The 22,573-nt window shown below is 45.0% G+C and overlaps 2 protein-coding genes and 1 long non-coding RNA gene across 10 annotated transcripts; 1 reads left to right on the forward strand and 2 right to left on the reverse strand.

Annotated features, from left to right (window-relative positions):
• Nucleotides 1–2,458: 2,458 nt before the first annotated feature.
• On the reverse strand, nucleotides 2,459–3,562 carry LOC122385225 (cuticle protein 7-like). Its single transcript, XM_043373347.1, has 2 exons — nucleotides 3,557–3,562; nucleotides 2,459–3,100 (listed from the first exon to the last, which is right to left on the reverse strand). The coding sequence occupies exons 1-2, from the start codon at nucleotides 3,560–3,562 to the stop codon at nucleotides 2,498–2,500; spliced, it is 609 nt and encodes a 202-aa protein (XP_043229282.1). The 3' UTR covers nucleotides 2,459–2,497.
• Nucleotides 3,563–8,829: 5,267 nt separating this feature from the next.
• LOC122385232 (protein RFT1 homolog) lies at nucleotides 8,830–12,491 on the reverse strand. 7 transcript variants are annotated; one of them, XM_043373361.1, is made up of 6 exons: nucleotides 12,333–12,491; nucleotides 11,513–11,598; nucleotides 11,170–11,343; nucleotides 10,441–10,696; nucleotides 10,062–10,190; nucleotides 8,830–9,625 (listed from the first exon to the last, which is right to left on the reverse strand). In XM_043373361.1, the coding sequence occupies exons 2-6, from the start codon at nucleotides 11,565–11,567 to the stop codon at nucleotides 9,352–9,354; spliced, it is 888 nt and encodes a 295-aa protein (XP_043229296.1). In that variant the 5' UTR covers nucleotides 11,568–11,598; nucleotides 12,333–12,491; the 3' UTR covers nucleotides 8,830–9,351. The 7 variants fall into 7 exon arrangements, with proteins under 7 accessions (XP_043229296.1, XP_043229299.1, XP_043229301.1 ...); XM_043373364.1 differs by having other exon boundaries at nucleotides 11,170–11,280; nucleotides 12,292–12,490; XM_043373366.1 differs by lacking the exon at nucleotides 12,333–12,491 and adding an exon at nucleotides 12,301–12,323 and having other exon boundaries at nucleotides 11,170–11,280.
• A 251-nt stretch (nucleotides 12,492–12,742) lies between these two features.
• LOC122385234 lies at nucleotides 12,743–22,316 on the forward strand. 2 transcript variants are annotated; one of them, XR_006257175.1, is made up of 3 exons: nucleotides 12,743–12,851; nucleotides 16,937–17,094; nucleotides 21,830–22,316. It is a non-coding gene; the product is annotated as an uncharacterized LOC122385234 (long non-coding RNA). The 2 variants fall into 2 exon arrangements; XR_006257176.1 differs by having other exon boundaries at nucleotides 12,744–12,851; nucleotides 16,937–17,090.
• The last annotated feature ends 257 nt before the right edge of the window (nucleotides 22,317–22,573 follow it).

The following is a 22,573-nucleotide window of genomic DNA, read 5'->3' on the forward strand; positions in this document are numbered from 1 at the left end:
TGGCAAAAATCTGTTTGTAGCCTCAAATGACCTCGGATGACCTTTCTAGAGGCTATCAGCAAAAACGACACCTTGGTCGTCACGGGTGGTCCAAATCATTGTGATTCTGAAATATTTGGACTGTTCCTATGCGTACACACGGATCTAGAGGCATTTTCATTTTTCTCCATTGACTTATAATGGTAAGGTCACGCCACTGACCTGACCTTAGGTCACGGATATAAAAAATCCGAGACATACAAATTGTAGGCGCCCATAACATTATGCAATCCACCAAGTTTAAAACCTTTCTGACAAACACTGCAGGCTGGACATGATTGCAAACTTTTTTTAGGCTTGGTCAGTTAACTTGACCTGGTGACCTGACCTGACATGACCTGGGATCAAAAATTTCACACATTGTCCAAAATTGATGTGCGAAAAGCTACCCCAAGCGGCGCGGCGCGTAGCGCCGCAGTTTTTTATTCACACGCGGAAAACGCGACAGGGTGGTAACATATGCCCCCCCCCCCCCCCCCCACTGGGGCGAAGGTTAACGTGCGCACATAACCGCGCACGGCCGGTCCCCTCACTGACCTCGCCCTACGGTCTGCCATCAACTGCAACCAACCCGTCAGGAGGTTCATAAACATTATTACGAGCGAGCGAGCGCAGCGAGCGAAGCGAGTCTTTTCAATATAACGGAAAAATCTCAGTATGAGCGGCCCGGCCCGGCCCGGCCTGTAACGCTTTTTAGAGGCTTTTATCTCAGCAACCGCTAGACCGATTGGCCTGCGGTCTTTTTTGCTGGGTAGCCCCATCCCTTCTACCCCGTAATTGACTACTTTTGATACATCTCAGTGACAGTCGTGGCACGTGCCACGTGAAAAGTCAAGGGTGTTCAAGTTGTTTTGCAAAAGTAGTGATTTTGAGAGGCTCATATCTCAGCAGCCGCTTGGGCGATTGTCTCAGTAATTTTCGTAGGGTAGCTGCATCCCTTCTACCAAAGGTCAGATACTCTTGATCTATGTGAGTGACCCCCACTGCACGTGCAAAATACAAAAAGAAGAGGTGCCAAATTTGTTCCCATTTCAATAACTCGGTAATTACTGGGGCGATTTCGCTGAAACTTGGCATACAGGTATAGGCACCCACCAGGCAATGCATTCCCATGTGTTGCGGTTAATGTGCTACTGCACGTGCGCACGTGCAGGGGGCGCTTCCAGATCTCGAGAACAGCTGGGCCGATTGCGCTCAAATATGGTTCACGGTTGGGGACCAGTTAGTAGGGTGCCGTGCAAAAGTCAGTTTGGACCCCGTTTGCACGTGCGCACGTGCAGAATGCCGCTTCCAGATCTCAGGAACGGCTGGGCCAACTGCGTTCAAATTTGGTACACCGCTAGCGACCGGTTAGAAGGATGCTTTGCACAAGCCCGTTGGAAGAACCCTCTCGTCCTTCCGCACGTGCAGGGCTCACTATCTCGCTCGCTCGTTCTTCGCCCAAACGGCGTTTTACTGGTATATAGCCACACTGGTGTGATTTTCATCTTTCTAGCTGCTTCTCTGTATATGTATCGATGTTCTACAGCCCTGCCTCGCTGTAACTATTTATTATTGTCTGATACGCTTATTAGCTGCGTTTACATACGTTTCGTTTCGTTTCGTTTCGTGTATTGTTGAGACCATCCACACCGTGGCTATTTTGGCCACACCGTGGCACCACCATACGGATTGTTGCAAGCTTATAGCTCCGCCCGTTATGTTGCAAAAGATGCCAATAGTGCTTCACAATTTACAAAATGATCCCCTCTAAATAAACAAAGATCACTGGATCGAAATTATCGCAAAATAAATGAGCTAGAGTCTCGTCAAAAAGGTTGTGTAAACGCGACTTATGTCTCTGAAACAATACAATTTCGGTGTGCAGTGAGTGGGCTTTTAAGCGTTCAGTTTTCGTAAATTGGTGTTTAACCACGGCATGGAATACATTTATGCACATTAACTGAGTATGCACTGTGTATCAATTGAAAGGGCCGTTAATGTCAGTCTCGCTTTTTCGATGGTATTTTTGCACACAAAATAGCCCCATATAACTTCAAGATCATAACGCTGCAATGTGGCAAGGTACACTTGTCGCCTACCCATGTTAGGAAACAGCTGGTCGGCGATCGAAACAGACGAGAAAAAAAAACAAGTGGTGCATGGACGTACACATACCGCCGATGAAGTGCGTTTCACAGTCAGAACCACTGCGTGAATAGGTGCCTGAAAAATAGCCTTCCTATATTAAAACAGCTATTGCTGACAGTGACGTGCAAGATGGCGTTTGTTATCTGGAGACTGTCTCTTCATGTTTGATCGAAATCGTGACGGATCAAATCACTTGGTAATTTGCCATTCACATTTATTCAGCATACATTCTTTTTAAATAACACGGGTATTTAGCCACACACACGCACTGCACAGCCACCCACATTACCGTAGTCAGGTACAATTTCGCAAGCGAAAACCAGTGTTCTTAATGCTCGTCACCGTAGGCCGGAGCAGGCTTGTAGGTGGGGGCTGGCTTGTAGGTAGGGGCGGGCTTGTAGGCAGGAGCCGGCTTGTACGCAGGGGCCGGGTGGTAGGGGGCCGGCTTGTAGGCAGGGGCCGGCTTGTAAGCAGGGGCCGGGTGGTAGGGGGCGGGCTTGTAGGCAGGGGCCGGGTGGTAGGGGGCCGGCTTGTAGGGGGCCGGCTTGTAGGCAGAGTGCTGCTCGTGGTAGGTGGCCTCTCCGTCGTAGGTGACCTCGGCGTTGTATCCACCGTAGTGGTCAGCCGTGTACTTGACGTGCTGGGTACGGCCGTCGGGCAGAACCACCGAGTAGTAGCCCTGCACGTTGTGACCGTCGCTCTGCTCGTTGCGGGCGAAGTTGGTGCCGGTGTAGTGGTCGTTGACGGCGTAGTCGAAGGCGAACGGCATGGCCTCCTCCTTGTACTGGGTCTGCGGGTGGTGGGGAGCCGGCTTGTAGGCCGGAGCCGGGTGGTACGGAGCCGGAGTCGGGTGGTACGGAGCCGGAGCAGGGTGGTACGGAGCCGGAGAATCGGCGGCGGCCACGGCCAGCACGGCGGCAACGATGAACACCTGGAACATGCAGAGTTGCACAGTCAATAGGGACCGTTTTCACGACGGGCTATCCGGCGAGTGCACCTAACTTGACCAAATCTGCACCTAATCCCTTTTACAGCAAATATCTGTATTTTATGAATTCATTTCAGTGTTTTCATCGATGATAGTATCTGATAATATGACAAAGCAGGCATATAAGCAATTAGCGCAACCCTAGCTGATAGCTAGTAACAGACACACTGAACCTGATTTGACCAAATATGCACCTAATCTGCACCAAATGTGCACCAGATGTGTACCAGATGGTCGTCGTGAAAACGGCTATTATAGTTGGATTGCTAACCATTTTTGCACTCAACCATAAATCATCATACACATTCAGAGCCAAAACATATAAAACTCCAAAAGCACTATCATGTATAATTGTATTGATTATAAAATTGCACCTATAAGTTAGAATATATTGCTCACCTTCATGCTGGTTGTTTGGTTGGACGATTGTGCAGAGCAACTGGTGCCGACTGCCGCGGTCCGACACCTTTTATACGGCGAGCGGACACCCTCACGGTCTAGGTCACGGTCTGACCCGCCCAGCAAGTGACCAAGGCTGCGGTCTGCTGATGGGAGGGTGTGGCCCCATGTTCACACTAAACTGCCGTTCATTGTCAATAACCGTTTAAGCATTGTCATTTCACCGCGCGGTACCTACTTGGCAACCTGCGAGAGGTCAAGTTTGCAACAGTCAAGTCCTTGCTATGATTCCTACTCTTTTAGCGTTACCTATCTATAATCTCTGTGTTCATTTGCTCTATAAGTTTTCTTCTTTCATCAATTTCAAACATCCTTATTTCGAAGCATAGCTTATGCGCGTTTGCAGCTCCGCTATGGTATACCTAGCTCATGATACATTCGGTTACAAAAAATATAAAAAATAAAAAAACAATGTAACCAAATTCTAATGTCAGATACTTCAAACATAACTTCTTCAAAGCTTCAAGCTTTAGGCATCAGCTGCAAATTAGAATGCAGAATATGGCTTTCCTTATAGTGTCAGTTGAAATAAGCGAATTTTGATTCCTAGATGTCTAATAAAATAATTACTAGAAAAAAAAATCAAAACATAACATAGCCTTACAGCACAGCCGCTGCTAGGTTTTCTTGAAAAGAGCGAGTTTTATCAGTGCATGACCATTGATAACCATCTTCACACTCATCGAGCACTATTAGTTCTTCACTATTAGAGGGCACTTTTTAAGTAATTAAGTTTAGTAAAGACTAAAGAGACATTTACTTAAAACATTCATGCACATATTGTTATTGTCATTTTGATGGACGAATTAATGAACCCACAATCTGCATTAACCCGCGCCCTGGTGGGGTCTGTTTATAACGCGACCTGGTGGGGGGGGGGGCTATTTTTTGCCCCCCTCGTATCTCCGAAACTACTGGACGGATCCGCAAAATTCAAACGGCGTTCGAAAGGCCTGTCAAATTTGTCGAAGGAAACCAAATTTCATTGACCTCGGGGTCACCGATGACGTCACAGGTCAGGTCAAAGATGAAATATTTCACCGTTTACGGGTCATCTATTGAATGCGCTATAACACCGAAGAAAACGCATTTTGTCGAGAATCAGCGATAGGGCGTCAGTTGCCTAGTACATATGTTGCTATAAGAGGTCACTGACATTACCAGGTCAGGTCACAGGTCAGGTCACCAAGGGTCACAGGTCAGGTCACATGAACCTAACTTTAGGTACTAAGGTTGTGCGATGCATGTTTTATGGCCAATTTTTCATTTCGAACTCAATGCTGTTGGTTATAAGACTATCAGGTACGGCTTAGGTCACTTTCTGGTGAAGGTCAGGTCAAGGTCAGGTCAAAAAAGGTCAAATTTTAAAGTTGATAGTTTTGCATAAAATGGGTATCGATTCGATGCAGCTTGTCACGGGGAGTCTAATGGTGATCTTTGTTTTGCGCTACGGGGTCTAGAATTGCTAAAAATTGAGTTTGAAAATTTGACGTCATCAATTTTGAACAGTTTTTTCGCTATAACTTCGCCAAAAAAAGATGTATCAATCTCAAATTTGGTATTTGGATAGAAGGCGGTAAGGACTATCACATATATTCCGGTTTTTGCGAAAGTCTAAAAACTTTTTGGATTTTTCGGCTATTATATTCAAAAAATCTATTTTTTTATTTTTGGGGGTCAAAATCCAAAAATTTCAAAAATCCGAGATAGCAGTTTTGTAGTCCTGTCAATTCTACAGCTTTTATGTTTTATCGTTTTTCTGTATTTGCAAAGCTATAGGCCTGACAGCTCTTCCCGCGAAACCCTTTTTTGGGTCGAAAACGGCAGAACATGACGTCACTCTGACGTCATTTCCGGCCAACCTATCATAGCCTTTGGAAAAAATTTTGGTCACAATGTGTAAAATTGATGTCCGGGAGGGTACTGAAAGTTTGGTGACGATCGCCGCAGCGGTTCTGGAGATATATCGAAAAGTCTGGAGGGGGGCAAAAAATAGCCCCCCCCCCCACCAGGGCGCGGGTTAAGAATAAGTACTAAAACATAGGTACTTGATGTATAGACTCTGTCATATCGTGAACTTCTGGGTTAACAGGCAATGCTATTAAGTACTCCGATAACCCCATGGATTGACTTTGACACTAAGCTCACATTGCCGGGCATGCGACATCCCACCTATAGGTTTTAAGTAGCCGCGGCTGCTAAAAATAAAGAAAATAAGTAAAACATACACAAAAACCGTTCAGCATCGGGAAACTGATCGTTCGCAAGTATCGTTCGCTCGTGCAACTTGTTCGTTCATTTAGGGTTTACGGGCGCGTCGACTGAGATGGTCATTGTGCGCCCATGCTCGTGCAACTTGAACCCAGTGCTTATAAATTTGCAATACATAGTCATATAAGCTGTATGCACTATGCAGTATGCTGTATGCAGAAAGTAGTTATGTTAAGGATAGATAAATGCAAAGTTATACATGAATGCAAATGCAAAATTCCACATCATTAAGTCATTGCTCTTTATAAAATCAACGATTCCACCGAATTATATTAATCCTTGCCAGACCTATCAGTTGTCTTCATAAACGAAAGCCACCCAAACCAACTGAGCAATCGGACCGATGAACACTAAGAAGGGGAGCTGAAATAGGTGACCGAAGTTTTAATCGGATGAATAGCCAACAACCAAAAATGCTGCATCATGGAGAAAATGTTATCATCATTCGACCGACTCTCACGAACACATTACGTTTACCGCTACAGAAAGCAAAACATGCGCAGAAGTTAGCCAGAGACTTACTGGGGGCGGTGGGAGGGGGGGGGGCGTTAAATGCCTCCCTTTTTTGCTGCGCTGTAGGATAAAAATGGCACACCGCCAGCGCGCCAAATTTTGGGTAATTGTGGTCAGTTTGATAGAAGTTTATAATGGCAACGTTAAAAAAATGGATCGGAGTTTTTTAGATATGAAGGTTTAAGTACTAAGTAGCGTGATGATTACTTGGTTTTCGACCAAATATGACATTATTGGTTTTTAAAAATCCTAGGAAATCACAGAAAAGCATATACATACTGCAAACACCAGTAGACTGCCGCTAGTCTATGAAATGAAATGGCCATCTTCGATTCTTGATTACTGTTCTATCTTTTCCCAGCACTGAGAAAAATAAAAACTCCCTATAAAAAATAAAGGGAGTTTTTAAGGGTGTATACACTCTCTAAAAGACCCTTTTACGGGTCACATGACTCTTGAAAGTGAGTTTTGTTCCAATGACGACTCTTTTCAAGGTGTATTTTCAGAGTGTCAAGGAGAAATAGGGGAGTCATGGAGGGTGTCAACACCTTATCCATTAAAGGGTGTATTTTTGACACCCTTTAAAAACCCCCTTCACAGAGTCCGTTATATTTTCTAGGAGTTTTTTTATAGGGTGTCAAGCGGATGAGGGTGTTTTAAGGGGTGTATATATTAAACCTTTTAAAAGGGTGTATTTTTGATACCCTATAAAATTCTCTTTACAGAGTACAATATACTTTTAAGGGTATTTTATAGCGTGTCAAGCGAAGACGATGGTGTTTTAAGGGGTGTATATTTTACCCCCGAAAAAGTGTATTTTTGAAACCATACAAAACTCCCTTTACAGAGTCCATTAACTTTCGCATCATGGGCGGGGCATTTCTCATTTCACGGAGAGTTGGGTCGATACGACCCCCAGTACGTATACCTAGGATTCAGCTAAGGGGGCAGAGGAATCCCGGGCCCCCTCCACAGAGGACCCCCTCCAAAGAGTCCCCTCCACAGAGGGCCCCACCCATGACAGAAGGCCCTCACCTATAATAGAGGGCCCCCTCCACTGAGGAGTCAGAGGGGCCGCGGTCAGACACAGACACCAGCGGCCATCCACAGGCGGCCCCAGGCAGCAAGAAGGACCCTGCAGCTGTCAGTCCGGTCAGAGGGCCCCAGGGCAGGGGCGCGGGAACTACTTTCAGACTGGGGGGGGGGGGGGCACACCATAATAGAGATCAGCCTGGGGTACCCCCAACTCTAGTTTTCTCACCGGTTTAAGGCCACTGATTTTTCGTCCCTTGGCTTTGTCAACAAAAAAGGAAACATTTGCAAAAAAAAGTGCAGTATTTCGTCTCAAAGTTGTGGGCGCACCGCCCCTGCACGGCCCCAGAGTTGGGGGGGGGGGGAAGCTGCTATGGAGGACCCCGACCGTCCCAACGTGACCCCAGGGACTCCCGCGAATTTCCCTAGACTCTGACGCGACTCCGGCCAACGTGGGGCCCCCGGCCCGCGGGGCCCCGACTCCATCCCGGGCCCCGAAAACACTGTGGGGGCTCCGGTCCACCCCCCCTTTAGTACGTCCCTGTTTTCGCTTGCTTTTTTTACCAGCATCTGTCGTCTCAGTTGTATTGGCCACATGATGGTTGCGCGTATATATCTTTCCCGAGCGAAAAAAACAAACATTCCAGTTTTTTGGCGCTTTTGTTTCAATTGTGGTGGTTCTGTTCGAAGGCTCATACAGATGGTGTTTGCGCAAAATTTCTTACGGGAAATCACCGACTATTTAGTGTCGACAGCTGCATATTACCTTTTTGAACACGCCTCCATCACTGCTTGTTTATTGGCTGTCTGTTGTATTGGGCTGTGTTGCTGTATAGTGTATATACCGTGTGTTTTGCTGGGTGATTGTGATAATATTTTGATGATTAACCTTTTTATTCAGCGGTAGATAATTCTAAAAATCCCAGGGGGTGCTACAAACCCCTAATTATCCACCCCTGTTTTTTTATTTTAAGTTCCATCCAGTACCAGTATGAGTGTTTATGGCAATGGAAGGTAGGTGAAACATTTCATTATTGTAATTTTAATCTTTTGAGACATGAATTTCAACATTCTCTTGAGAGCCTGAGAGCATTCATGCCAAGGTTTCTGAGTCTGTTTCATGATAAAGAGACAATATTTATAATGGAGTCAACTTGTGGGTCAAGTCAGCAGAACTTGAACTTGATAAATGAGTACCTATGACATCACCTCTACACCTGTCGCCTCCTGTATTGTAGTGATGGCAGGTTCAATGCTGAGTCTCAGAATAATAGCCAGCGAGCGTATACTGTTGTTTTGTATTTCTATGCCCGATCGGCCCCAATGTCTTGCATTTCTAAATATTGAACTGTAATGAATGAGACGCTGTAATGAGGTACTGTAATGAAAAGACTGCCTCAGACTGCAAGGTTCTATTTAACCAAATATGACTGCATGTCTGCTACAGAATGAAACACTGACAAACACTGACACTGACATCAGGCACTGACAAAGTGAATGCACAAGAACGATAAGGACTTCTGGACTTCAGAGCAAGAGATACACCTGACGCTCAGGAACGCTGCTGTCACCACATATAGCATACAGCACCCGGTCGTGCCCATCATTAGCCTACAAGCCCCACCAGACGCTAACCGGCCACGATTTTCTGCATCGATTTTCTGCATCCCCTGCATCGTTCATCACAGATGGCTATAATTAGGATCTGAATGCCAAAATTCATGGGTAGGAAGTTGCTTTCAAGCACTGTCCAGCTCTCAAATGGGCGATAGCCACAACGCCCCCTGCAGTCGCACTAGTCTTAAAATTGATACATCCACTCTACTTACAGGCACGGTGTATATTCAACCCAAAATGCACATAAATATCACAACAAAACAAACCTATTCCCTGCATGACCATGTGAGTAGCACTCCCCGCTAGCTGCGCTTCAGTTTATCCCCGACCCGCTCCCTGACCGCCTGGAGGAGGCGGAGCTCGCTGTACACCGCCGCGGCCACCACGGCGGCCCCACAGAGCGCGCCCACAGCCACATGGGCGGCGGCGGAGCTGGGGTACAGCCAGCTCTCGGAGCCGGCTGCCAGCAGGCCGGCGGTCACCAGCGCGGCAGCCACGGCGGGCGGCGGGCGGAGACCGAGTAGCGGCGGCACGGACACCGCCGGCTCCAGCGGCAGACCGGCCACGAACCGGTAACTGGCGACACACGGGGCGGGGACAGGGTGAGAGAGGTACGGGACACTGTATCGGGCATCAGCGACACACGGGGTGGGGACAGGGTGAAAGGGGTACGGGACACTGCATCAAGCGCCAGCAACACACTGGACGGGGCGAGCGGGCAGCAGCAGCAGAAAATGGGACGAAGACATGATGGTTGAGAGTGGCACGGGGCACTGTATCGGGAACCAGCAGCATACGGGGAGGGGACGGGATGACAATTGAGAGGGGTGCAGGACACTATTGGGGACAGCAGACATTCGTATCAGTCGTGGACGGGTGAAGTAACGAGATCCAAGTATATCGAGATCGGCGATAAAGCGTGATATTGACTATCCATGACAGATTGGATAATGATGTAAATAATTAGACCAATTAGGACAAATCAAATCTATTCAAAAACACAAAAACTCACCAAACGTATATCCTGGTCAGCATATTGACGCAGTTGGCGAGGATAAATCCAACCCCGCCGAATAGCCTAGTAAAGATCCCTGTCGAGATGACGAATATCACAGATAGCAGCACCATCTTCCGGTTATACCTGAAACACCGGAAAACGCCACAACACCTGTCAAAGCGCCCGATAGTAGCGTTCCTAGCTTCACTTTATCGACACAACTGGCCAGCCTTTCTACTTCGCCTTTAGCCGCAAAAGGCAGTCTAACAACAAAAACCAACATGAGAACGTCATTTCCTAATCCGCTCAGCCTCTACCGACTAATTTACCTCACTCCTTACTAAGCCACCGACCATTTCCCGACTGCTTTCCATAAACCCTCCACGGCACTTACCCATTGATCTGTTCCTGGCGCATCACCGCGAACGTGTAGCACTCCAGCACTCCGTTCACCGCCAGTAGGAGCACGTAGGCGCACTGGGCGCGCAGCAAACTGACGGCCGGACCGGCGGCCAGCAGGGCGCCGCCGTACAGCCGCAGCAGCAGGGGGGGGGGGGGTAGCTCCAGCCGAACGTGACGGCAACCAGACCGAGCAGGCTCATGGCGCGCAGCAGGTCGTGCAGAACCCGGCCCGCCGCGGCAGACACCGGCTGCAGGGAGAGGGGGTAGGGTCAGACTCATAGCGCGGAGTAGGTCGTGTAGCACCCGGCCCGGCCCGCCACCGCAGACACCGGCTGGAGGGGGAGGGAGCTGTCAGGCACCGGCTGGAGGAGAGGTGCCAAACTGTCCCCTTCCAGTGACTGGCGAGAAGGGGAGAGATGGCCAGAAGGATAGAAGCTGGGCAATAAAACAAACCGAATGACAAAAAAGACACCAAGATGAAGATCACAACGACTGGCAGTAAGGACTTATAGCGGAGATGAAGAGTAGCTACGAGTATAATTGGCTAATATCAGAGGAGTGTGTGCTTACAGCTTTTTCGGCGCCTTACCGGGCATCGACACACTGTGGTCAACGTTACTGATATTTTCACCAAATGCCACTACTCCTCAGTAAAAAAAAACACAAAAAAAAACTAACATCAATCACCTCCTACCACACAATCAGCCACGTTGCCACCTACCTTTCCCCGTTCCACTGTGCGCGAGAAGTAGACGTAGGCGTTCTTCTCGACTGGCTGAAAGAGGAAGCGGGCCGCCAGGCTGCCCAGGTTGGCCACCACGTCGTACAGGCCCTGCTCGGAGAAGTCGAGCAGGTGGAAGGCGGTCATCAGGTAGCGCTCGCCCTCCGTCAGCAACTGCTTCAGCATTTTTCAGCAAATTCAGAGCAAAATTCAGCAAAATTAGCATTTTTCTTATGGAGTACACACTACAGTTCTGGTGAGAAAATAGCATATGTTCTACTTAGGAACTCAGACATTGGATGCATCACTGATGCATGATAGGAAAAAAGTAAAGGGTGCATACCTGACATTGATGATGCCCAGCACATCAGATGTAATATACCGGAGAATGACTGCATTTGTGATGAATGTGAACACTCAGTAGGTTATCTGAAAGACATTTGTAGGTATAGCTTCAGCATCAATATGTGCAACACAGACCATGCTATTCTGGGCCCTGTTTCACCGGTGATGGCAGCACGCTGCTATCACACGTGTCAAATTGGGTTTCCACGGAAACATCAGCAAACCATGACGCCGTCAATCTGTGTGATGTCATCAAACATTGCTGCCAACAGCTTCACGGTCGTGCGATCAAACACATCGCATTCAACGAAACAGCAACTCTGTTCCAAACGCAGCTCACAGATTACATGAAACGTCATAAGTGTGACCTCATCACATTACGTCAGCTCGCGCAATTTGATAGTAGCATGCTGCTATCAACGGTGAAACAGGGCCCTGGTCTCTGCAGCATATAGGTACCTACTTCATTGGTGGAAAATCCCAGGGGGTGCTACAAACCCCTAATTATCCACCCCTTTTTTATTTTAAGTTCCATCCAGTACCAATATGAGTGTTTATGGCTTGGAAGGTAGGTGAAACATTTCATTATTGTAATTTTAATCTTTTGAGACCTGAATTTCAACATTCTCTTGAGAGCCTGAGAGCATTCATGCCAAGGTTTCTGAGTCTGTTTCATGATAAAGAGACAATATTTATAATGGAGTCAACTTGTGGGTCTCTACCGCTGAATAAAAAGGTTAATCATCAGAATATTATCACAATCACCCAGCAACACACGGTATATACAGCAACACAGCCCAAATCCCAATACCACGGACAGCCAATAAACAAGCAGTGATGGAGGCGTGTTCAAAAAGTTAATATGCAGCTGTCGACACTAAATAGTCGGTGATTTTCCGTTAGAAATTTTGCGCAAACACCATCTGTATGAGCCTTCGAACAGAACCACCATAATTGAAACAAAAGCGCCAAAAAACTGGAATGTTTGTTTTTTTCGCTCGGGAAAGATATATACGCGATGGTTGCATGTGACAAGCGCTGAACTATTTGCTGGCCAATTCCCCCCGATATTATTGGCTAATTTTTAGCTCTACCTATTTGAATTTACATTATAATTTTAAATGAACTTTTCATTTATATTTATTTCAAAAATATTTTATTATTTAAAGTGAGATATATGGTAAAAGCGATAATTTATTTTAAAAACATTTGTTATATCAGGCAGCGCTGCGTGACGCTAGTTTCCGATTTGTTGTGATGGATTGTGTCGCGACATGTGTTTGTTGTGGCGGGTTGATCGAAGAATGAGATCTATAAGATTGAACCGCTGAAGAAAGGTACGTATTTCACTTGTCATGCTATTTGTCCTGTTTTTTTTTTCGCATTAGATCAAGATCATTCAATTCGCCTGTCAAATGATTGTTAGGTACGCCGCCTCTCAGTGCTGGTGCCAGTGCCCAGACTGGAAAACATCCATACACTACGCCGGACGCCCGTGAGACCCTCATGTGCCGAAATTCGATGCAAGCAATTTTGCGGTGAAATTTCTGCATCATTTGCCCTGAAAGTTGGGTGCCTACTCAGTGGCGGATCCAGGGGGGGGGGGGGGCAAAATGGGCATTTGCCCCCCCCAAACGGCATGATTTTAACATTACGCCTATGGATGATGCATGGAAAGAATTGATAAATTTTTATGGTTTGCCCCCCCCCCAAACCTCTGAGCTGGATCCGCCTCTGTGCCTACTTGTGCCGAAGGAAGCCACTTCTACATAACAATAAAGCATGTGCACATCTACCTACCGACGAAGGCTATATCAACCAGGAATGTTCTGGGGCCTTGGACAATGGACGCTCTCCCCTGTTTGAGAATCTGAATCAGTTGATGTTCCCATGAAGACCCAATACCACAATGCGCGTGTCACACTAGCGTCACAGTCGGGGAAACTATGGTAAAATCTGCTATTTTTAGCAGTCTGCTATTTTTAGCAGAAATCTGCTAAAAATGGGTACGCATGTGACGTCATCGTACCCAAATATAGCAGATTTGGGTACAGCCCCAGACAAAAGCAGATCTGCACCCTAATTGAAGCAAATGCGCATCAAATGCCTGGCAGATTCATGATTAGAATACTGCTGAGAATGTCCTCTGCTATTTTTGTTCAGATCCGACTATTTTTAAATAATGAATTTAAAAATAGTCGGATCTGAACAAAAATAGCAGAGAACACTCTCAGCACTATTCTCATCATGAATCTGCCAGGCATTTGATGCGCATTTGCTTCAATTAGGGTGCAGATCTGCTTTTGTATGGGGCCGTACCCAAATCTGCTATATTTGGGTACGATGACGTCACATGCGTACCCATTTTTAGCAGATTTCTGCTAAAAATAGCAGACTGCTAAAAATAGCAGATTTTACCATAGTTTCCCCGACTGGTCATGCTGTGGCAAGTTCAGACCCTCTTCAGACCAGCTCGCAGGGCGAGTCTGCTGCTAGATTGACCAGCGTGCTGAAATATCTGGTGACCACCATTCGCAGTAAAATTTGGTAAATGTCAAGATAAAGTCCTGAGTAGATTTCAAGGATAATTTTTTCATATTCTTACATTATTTGACATCCTAAATCCAAAAATGATCTTATATGCCTAGCAAATAAAAGAAAAAATCAAACCTGACCTAACCTTACCTACTTACCTATAAACTACCAACCCACACCCTACAAACCTACAACCTAACAACATACAACCTACCAACCTACAACCTTAAACCTACAAACCTACAACCTAACCTAACCTAAAACCTAAAATTTCTGTTGTTGCATGTTTGTATCAACAGTGTCACAATTGTAGTTAGGAGCTCAGCTTGAAAAATACCTAAAATTCTGCTGCAGCCCTGCGCCAAAAAATTCAGCGGCCACCATGCACTGAATTTGGTGCATGTGAAATTATGCCAGACATGCGCTCAATTTTTCGGCGCAATCCCACCACTACGCCGGAGATATTTGGCATAATGTGTATTTTCCCAGTCTGGCTCAGTGCCAGAATGTGACATGGTTCTTATTTAGTTTAGAGCCTAGGGTGCAAAATGGCTATTTGGTATTGAAGTTTTTTTTTCTTCAAAGTTCGACCCTCATTGTAAGCGTCTTTTGAACACAGCATGAAAATTGCTGACTGATTTAACTGAGAAAACTGGTGAGTGCACTTTGTATCAGTATTGGAGCTATGAATAATAATTTCAAAATAAGATTTTAACAATGATAAAATGCTGTTATGTTAATCAAAGTGTGGCTTACCAATAAGTATCCCTGCAAGGTTGTAAATGTAAATACGAGATGCGATTCTGGGAAAATAGGAACCAAACAGTGACTCAAAATTACATTTTTACTTGGGTGTCAGAGGGGAAAATTATTCCGTGGACAGGGGAAGAGGGTGGAAAATTTTGGGTCCGGCAAACCTAAAAAAAAAGATGGTGGTAAAAATGGAAGGAAAATGAATTGATAGCATGCATTTCCTCACAAATGCAGTAGGATGTACCTTCTAATGTGTGAATCAATATGTTGTTTAGACCATCTATGGAAATGCTCTTTTTTATTGAAGTTGAGAGTGGAAAATTGTCTTCTTTTGAATGTCATTTCCCACAGAAATCAACTAAGGGTGCGTTCTTTGAACAGATTTCACGTGAAATTTCACGTGGAATCAAAAGTCAAGCCGTTCTTTGCCGATTCCACGCGGAATTTCACGTGAAATCCCGCGGAATTCCACGTGAAATACGGGAATCGGAAAAGCTTGTCCCGAGCGCTTTTTTCAAGATGGCGACGCCCAGTGGAGGAGGGAATGTGAATGTGTGCGTATGATATGGACTGGTTTTGCGGAATATGTTACTAAAATGCTACCGTTTTTACCAAAAACCTTTTTAGGGATTGTTTCCGCTGTTACTAACTAGCAAACTGGTGTGGAAATATTAACCGGTAGGTATTCTTACAAGCCGTATGCACACCAGCGACTTTTCTATAAAAACTCCATCTGCCTCTTATCACTTAAGATGCATCATGTAACTTACCGACAATACAAGCAACGCTAAGTTCAATGCATGTTTCAAAAATCTGAGCATATTACATTTATGAAGCCTCTGCGACAATTGCGCCGTGAAATTCCCGTGCGGTCGGCAAAGAACGCATCAGCTGACTGAGCTGTGAAATTTCACGTGAAATTTCCGTGCAAAGAACGCACCCTAATTCTAGGACACTGGAGTCTGGAACCAGGTAGAAATAATTTTGATTTAAGTTGATCGTCTGTGAAATAAATGTGCGCCATCCAGTTTTCTCAGTAATTCAGCCAGCAATTCTTGTGCTGTGTTCAAAGAGACGATTACAGTGATGGTTGAACTTAGTACATATACAAAAGGTCTGCATAGGTTTAAGCATGGATGAAGTATCCATCCATGGCTTAAGGTTGTGAGGTTGTAGGTTGGTGGGTTGTAGGTATGTAGGTTGGGTATTACTATAGCAGGCATCTTACATGCTGCCAACTGTTTGAAGAAAGTTGCTTGGCTTCAGTTCTTGAGATACTTATATGAAATTGATCATAAAAGTCTCCTAATTATTCATTTTTTAGAATTAGGTAAACAATCAAACTTCACCTAAGCTTACCTTCTAACATACAACCTAACAAACTACAAACTTAACATCTACAATGCGTAGGTAACTTAAAATGATATTCATGTAAATGTCTCAAGAACTGGATCATAGAGACTTTTCACAAAGTGTAGTTTAGTTTTCAAATGACCTTTTCCTCGATAATTAATTGAAAATGCAATAAAAAACAAATATTATATTGTTTGGCAAATTTTCGAATGCAGTTCATTCTCAAGCCACATGAAACAATTGACAATTGTTTCATGTGGCTTGATAATGAACTGTCGTTCGAAAATTTGCCAAACAATATAATATTTGCTTTTTATTGCATTTTCAATTAATTATCGAGGAAAAGGTCATTTGAAAACCAAACTACATATATCAAGATGTTCCTCGCTAGAGCACTGCATACTATTTCTTCATACTTTTCACAAAGCATTGACTACATGTAAGATGCCTGCTACACATGTACGTTAGTTTATGCTTGGGTAAACGTATGAAGGTTGTGACTGACAAAATATGTAGACTATGATGATGTCACTGGACATATGCTCCTAGTCCTCCAGTTTCCTTTGACTAGACTCAGTTTTATGCTCATTTATGTCAGTCTAGTGTCTACACCTTTCTAGGCGCAAGTTCAAAAAGGTAAAGACCAAATTCAAAAAGTTTATGTTCGAAATGCACGTGAACGTTTTGAATTTGGTCTTTAACTTTTTGAAATTGCGCATAAAAAGGTGTAGATGTATTCTTTTTTTTTTTTACTTATTTGTATTTGTTTCAACATTCCCAGATCTGGAGTATGCTGTCAAGATTGGCAGGAAATCAGCGCAATGCGAGTGGGCACCTCCCCATTCTGAGTGTGCTGAGTGGCTGGAAATCCCAGCTGTGACTGCTGCGGGAGCATGACTGCTGTCGGCTTGAACTGCACACCGTGGATGCCTGGGGTAGGTATGTATACGTGTTGGTACAATTTCTCACTGCCTTATCCGGATTAACCCGCGACCGCCTGGGGGGGGGGGGTTGGATCCGACCCCCCCTCCGTTTTTCTTGAATAACTCAAGAACCGCTTACGCTATCAACTTGAAACTTGGCATACCTTCTTCCCCATCAATTTGACGTCTTCTGTGTAATTTTTAAGAAAAAATTTCATTTTTTTTAGATATATCGATTTTAGTGATGTAACTACATGGCGTTTTTAGTCAAAAAGTGGTAAATGTTTAAAAAATCGCCAAAAATCAGGGTTTAAAGCAATTTGCAAATTAAGGACATGAATAAACGCAGCTTAACGAGTTCTTTAAAATGGCTATCTCGGATTTTCCATAAAATGCGTTTTTCACCCCTAAAAATTCAAAAAACTACATTTTTTGGAAAACAGCTAATAAAATCCAAAATTTTGAGAATTTCCAAAAAACCGGAATATATGTTATAGAGCTCTGTTAGAACATTAGATGTCCCAAATTTCAACTTTCTATCTTGATTTTTGACCCCCAAATTGTAAAAAATAGCTCCAACATGCATAGGGCATGGTGACGTCATAAGCATTTTCGTGAATTAGAGGCACTTCTGAACATCGCATGTGAAAACAAATGGCACCACTAGATTCCTGGGACAAAGCTCGTCTAGAAAAGTGCATTTTTATGTCAAAAATAAAAAGTTGAAAAATTGACCTTTTTTCTCAGCCCTCGTTTAGTTATGTATGGTATAAACGATTTTTTATGCTTTCAATGCACACTTATCACCAGCACAGTGACTTGGGGTCACATATAACCAGGGCTGCGGAGTCGGAGTCGGAGTCGGAGTCGGAGTCGGTCGGAGTCGACAGTTGTGACCGGAGTCGGAGTCGGAGTCGATTTTAGAAACCCGAGCCGGAGTCGGAGTCGGAGTCACCGAAAATCTGTCGACTCCGCAGCCCTGTTAGGTCTGCGGAGTCGGAGTCGGGAGTTGGAGTCGGTCGGAGTCGACAATTCTGCCCGGAGTCGGAGTCGGAGTCGGAGCTGGTTTTTGAAAGCCAGAGTCGGAGTCGGAGTCGGAGTCGCCGAAAATCCATCGACTCCGCAGCCCTGCATATAACCATTAGGGTAGCCTGGGGCAAGACGCCCCAGATAATTTATTTTGCTACATAACTTTTGTCCCACATGACCTGGAAGGCTAAATTTGTGCTCAATGCGTTCTTGGGACATTTTACTTTAAATTCCACCCCTCAAATTATTTCACCTATGATCGGACTCCCAGCTAGGAAGCGATTTGTGAAGCAACTGCAAATGGGGCATTTTGCCCCAGCCCCAGGGCAAAACGCCCCACGGCCTGGGGCAAGAAGCCCCATACTCTAGATTAAAGATTAAACATGGTAGTTGGCTAAATCTTATATGAGAGGTCCGTTAGACCTCTGGAGGCACGGCACTGAAGTTAGCACATTCCATCCTGTCAGGTGTTCAGCTATGACACTATTGTATGAGCAGGTTTTTCACCTGCCTCAAAGGACCAAATAATAAATTATTGCAATGCAAATGTTTACAGAATACTTCCTTTGCCATCCAGGTGCTGAGAAAAATACACATAAAGGCATAGAAACTTACTGTTCGCCAGCTACCGAGCATTAGAAAGTGGGTAGCCCGAACAACACATGGGGTAAAACGCCCCATGGGGCTTTTTGCCCCGCGACCTACTGGGGCGTTTTACCCCATCACGTAGTTCGGTCAGAGAACAGCGCTTTGCACTCCAGCAAGACATAATTTAACACGAACCAACCCGGCATGATAAGCGTTAGACAATAGTTGTTCAAAATACATAAAAGTCGTTAACCTGATATGGACCATAAAAGAACGCCATGATGCATAATCTGACAACAAAACATAAAAATCACTCAAAAAACACATTTTCGGCTATATCTCCCGAAAGAGTCAACACAATTTCTTCCCAGTCTGCTCATATAATGATCATATAGTGCACGTTTTATAGAAGAGAGGATGTTTCCCCAGAACTCTGCCAGTTCCGAGAAACATCGGTGAGGCGTTTTACCTCGGCGGGGCGACTTGCCCCGGTCTACCCTACCATCGGATTCGGCGTGAAAAATAAGCCATAAAACATGTGTCGCACGCCCATGTAGCAGAAAGTGAATACCGTGACCTTTCGTGACCTGACCTGACCTTGACCCGTACTTAGTATGACCCCTATACGCACATGGTACCTTCACTAGGCCTTTGAGGTCATTTTTGGTGAGTTTCGAGCAGCAGCTATCGATTCCGCTGTCCGTAAGCCTAATCATGCAAAACCCCAGAATTTGACCTTTGACCTGACCTTGACCCGAAAGTTGACCTCAATCTTGAAATCTTAAGAGTGCTTTGGGAAGGTCTCGTAGAGACCTTTCGAACGCCGCCTCGCGGGGCTCGATGCGACCATTGGTTCTCGAGATAACAGGGGGGGGGGGGGTCGGATCCGACCCCCCTCCCAGGCTGTCGTGGGTACGGAAATAGCCCAGGCGGTGCCGGGTTAATGTAATTGGGACAAACTGCTCTTCCCCCAGCATCGATTAGTTGCTTCAGAATAGGAAGTCAAATCAACAATTTTTATTTGAGAAAACTGCTTTTAAATTGAACTTTCAACCTTCAAAACTGTTAATGAGTTGGCATAAAAATGATGTCCCATCAGGGGGTGTGGAGCTGGAGCTGCCGGAGCGGGCACAATTTGTCCGGAGCCGGAGCCTTGAAACAATATAGTCCGAAGCCGGAGCCGTCAAAGAAGGGGCAACTCCGGCTCTTTTTTTAAGAGGAAAAAAATAATTGACCTAGTTCGGTTTGGCAGTACAAGGCAGTAAAACATGTGGTACGTCACGGGCCATCACGTGAAAAAAAAACTGAATACGTATCCCCAGTGTTCCACAGTACGCAATCAACCTCCCAGTCCTGTCAGCTCCTCCATCCCCACGTCTACTGCATGCCCAGAACCTGAGGACCGGTCATCAGGTGACGGCCATTGTTTCGCATAAGGGATGTACTGAGTCGGAGCGGCGGAGCCGGCCCATTTTACTCTAAACCGGAACCGCCATGACATTTCACCCGGAGTCGGAGCCGATTGTTTTCTCCGAAGCCGAAGCCGTCTCAAATTTCCACGGCTCCGCATCCCTATGTCCCATGGTTCAGAGTGAGCAAAATGAATATCTACCAAATTTAATTGAAAAATATTCACCGGGTTTTAAGATATTAGACAATTACTTTTCTTTATTATTCGGAGGTACACTGTTCCTACGACGTCATTTGGACGCAAAAATTTGGTATCTTCGAAGTGCGGCAGTTGTTGCGCGCGCAGCAGCATATACCACCACTGCTTTACAAAGAAGTTTATATGATATTTTGAAATCACTAGATCTGCGCTGACGTCACACATTCAGAGGGGGTATTCAAATGCATTAGCTCCTCTTAATCCAAAGTACTGCAACTTTGAAATTAAATATTCTTGATTTAAGGCGTTTCTCGATGTTGCGAGCGCCGAAACCGGTGATTGTGAGCCAGGGATCATAATTTGGCTATCCCAAATTAAAAACTAATAAACCTCGGTCGAGGGAAGGGGGTGTTGCCCCCCCCCCCCCCCTCCCCCATAGGGTTTTATTTTGCGATAGCTCCAAACACGCTGGTGATAAGAGCTGAAACTTGGCATACCTGACCTTTGATTCAAGCCGAATCTTTTGACACCAACCGCATCTTCAGGTCAGGTCAGGTCACTGACCTATGACGTCATACGTGAACCTCTGCACGGTCTTCAGATGTCGCAACTTCGCAACGCCCTCAGTGCCAGAGGAACTTTCACAGGGAGATGTAGCTTTTAGGACCTAATATCCATCAGAGGTCTCACAACTTGTATACCTCGGATTTTTCCTAAAGTTCACATGAGGTCAGGTCGGTCACGGACCTCACCATTACAAGTCAATGGGGAAAAATGAAAACTGCTATTTTGGCGCCGGGAACGATCTCAAACCAGCTCAACCACACAGAATCGTGGTTCCATGCACTCCTTGCAAGTTGCGATGCTTCACTTTTGCATTGTTGACCTTGCGTGACGTCATTTATGACGACACTAGGGCCATTTCATTATAGCTATTATTTAATAAATATTGGCGTGAAAATTCCTAGAGTTAATCGTCAGCATGTGTTTTCTAAAGCAGTTTGATGGCCACCTGTATTCCTAATCCTCTCATTCAAAGAAATCGGATCTACCTTAATTTTATCTTCAAGGTTAACCCTAACCAGAATTCCCATTTGACGTCGCGCTGGTTATCGGCGTTTACCATGTGAGTGTTCAGGACATTTTCTTGTCATTTCCCTTTGTTCGGTTATATCCTTGCCCCTTGTTGTCACGTTCACTTCAGTGCTGAAGGCCTGGCTTTACTATGCGTTTTCTGCGTGCGTTTTTTGCGGGTTTGCGTTTGTTATAAATAATATAACTTTTACATTAGTTATATACAAAAGTTATTATAACTCTTACATTAACTAAAATTTAATATAAAAAACATCACAAAAACGTAATATCGTTGTTTTTTCCAGAACGATATTACGTAAAATACGCAAACCCGCAAAAAACGCACGCAGAAAACGCATAGTGTAGCCAGGCCTTTACTTGATTATTTCTCCCGGGCGACACAGGATGCATGGTGTACTCTAAAATGACTGTGATATTCCCCTCCTTTCAGATTTGGAGCTATGCCAGTATTTGGCTGAGGCTTCGAAGTGTTGGGGCCTTGGAAGATGTGACGCAGCCGTGTGAGGGACGGCCGGCCATCCTTGAAATCGACGAGATCTTTCAGCTGGATATAGAAGACGCTAACATACATAGTAGGTGAAGGCACGAGAAATACGCTTCTCCTATGACAGAGGCGCCTTTTCCCTTTCTGTTTTTCATTAGCGCTTTCACACGAAAGTGAAATAGTTTTGTGCTATTTGTTAAAAATGGCCAAAAACTGAACGCAAGGTCATGTAGGTCATAGTAGTCTTCTAGCCCAGTGAGAGTGCGTGCGAGACTGAGGGCTGTTGCCAAATCATAATCAAGACAGAGCGCGGAGCGACTGTCCGCGTCTATCGAGTGCGTCTCTTGCAAATGGGCTATAGGTCTGTGCATGTACATGTGAAGCTGCTCTGCGGTCGGCGCGATTGGTTATAAATAAATTGACTTGCATTCAATTGAACTCTTTACATTTTGAACTCAGCTGATGGACATATATTTTGGATGGGTGTAATGTATATATATATGGATATATATATATATATATATATATATATATATATATATATATATATATATATATATATATATATGGGTGATTTTCTGCCTTTTGAAAATGGGGTGTACAAAAATTAAGTTACTCCTTTAAGGGAGTACTTTTTACTCTTTTGAGGGAGTATTTTTTACACCCTCTGACGATCCGGCAGAAAACCAC

This window comes from Amphibalanus amphitrite, unplaced genomic scaffold, assembly GCF_019059575.1.
Source record: "Amphibalanus amphitrite isolate SeventyFive unplaced genomic scaffold, NRLGWU_Aamphi_draft 000212F_arrow, whole genome shotgun sequence".
Taxonomy (NCBI): domain Eukaryota; kingdom Metazoa; phylum Arthropoda; class Thecostraca; order Balanomorpha; family Balanidae; genus Amphibalanus; species Amphibalanus amphitrite.

Excerpts from the sequence above, each read along its gene's own strand:
- LOC122385232 (XM_043373361.1), bottom strand. The coding sequence starts at position 11,567 with ATGCAGTCATTCTCCGGTATATTACATCTGATGTGCTGGGCATCATCA. Across the intron at positions 11,344-11,512 it reads CTGGGCATCATCAATGTCAG|TTGCTGACGGAGGGCGAGCG; the intron begins GTATGCACCCTT and ends ATGCTGAAGCAG. Across the intron at positions 10,697-11,169 it reads GCACAGTGGAACGGGGAAAG|CCGGTGTCTGCCGCGGCGGG; the intron begins GTAGGTGGCAAC and ends CTCTCCCTGCAG.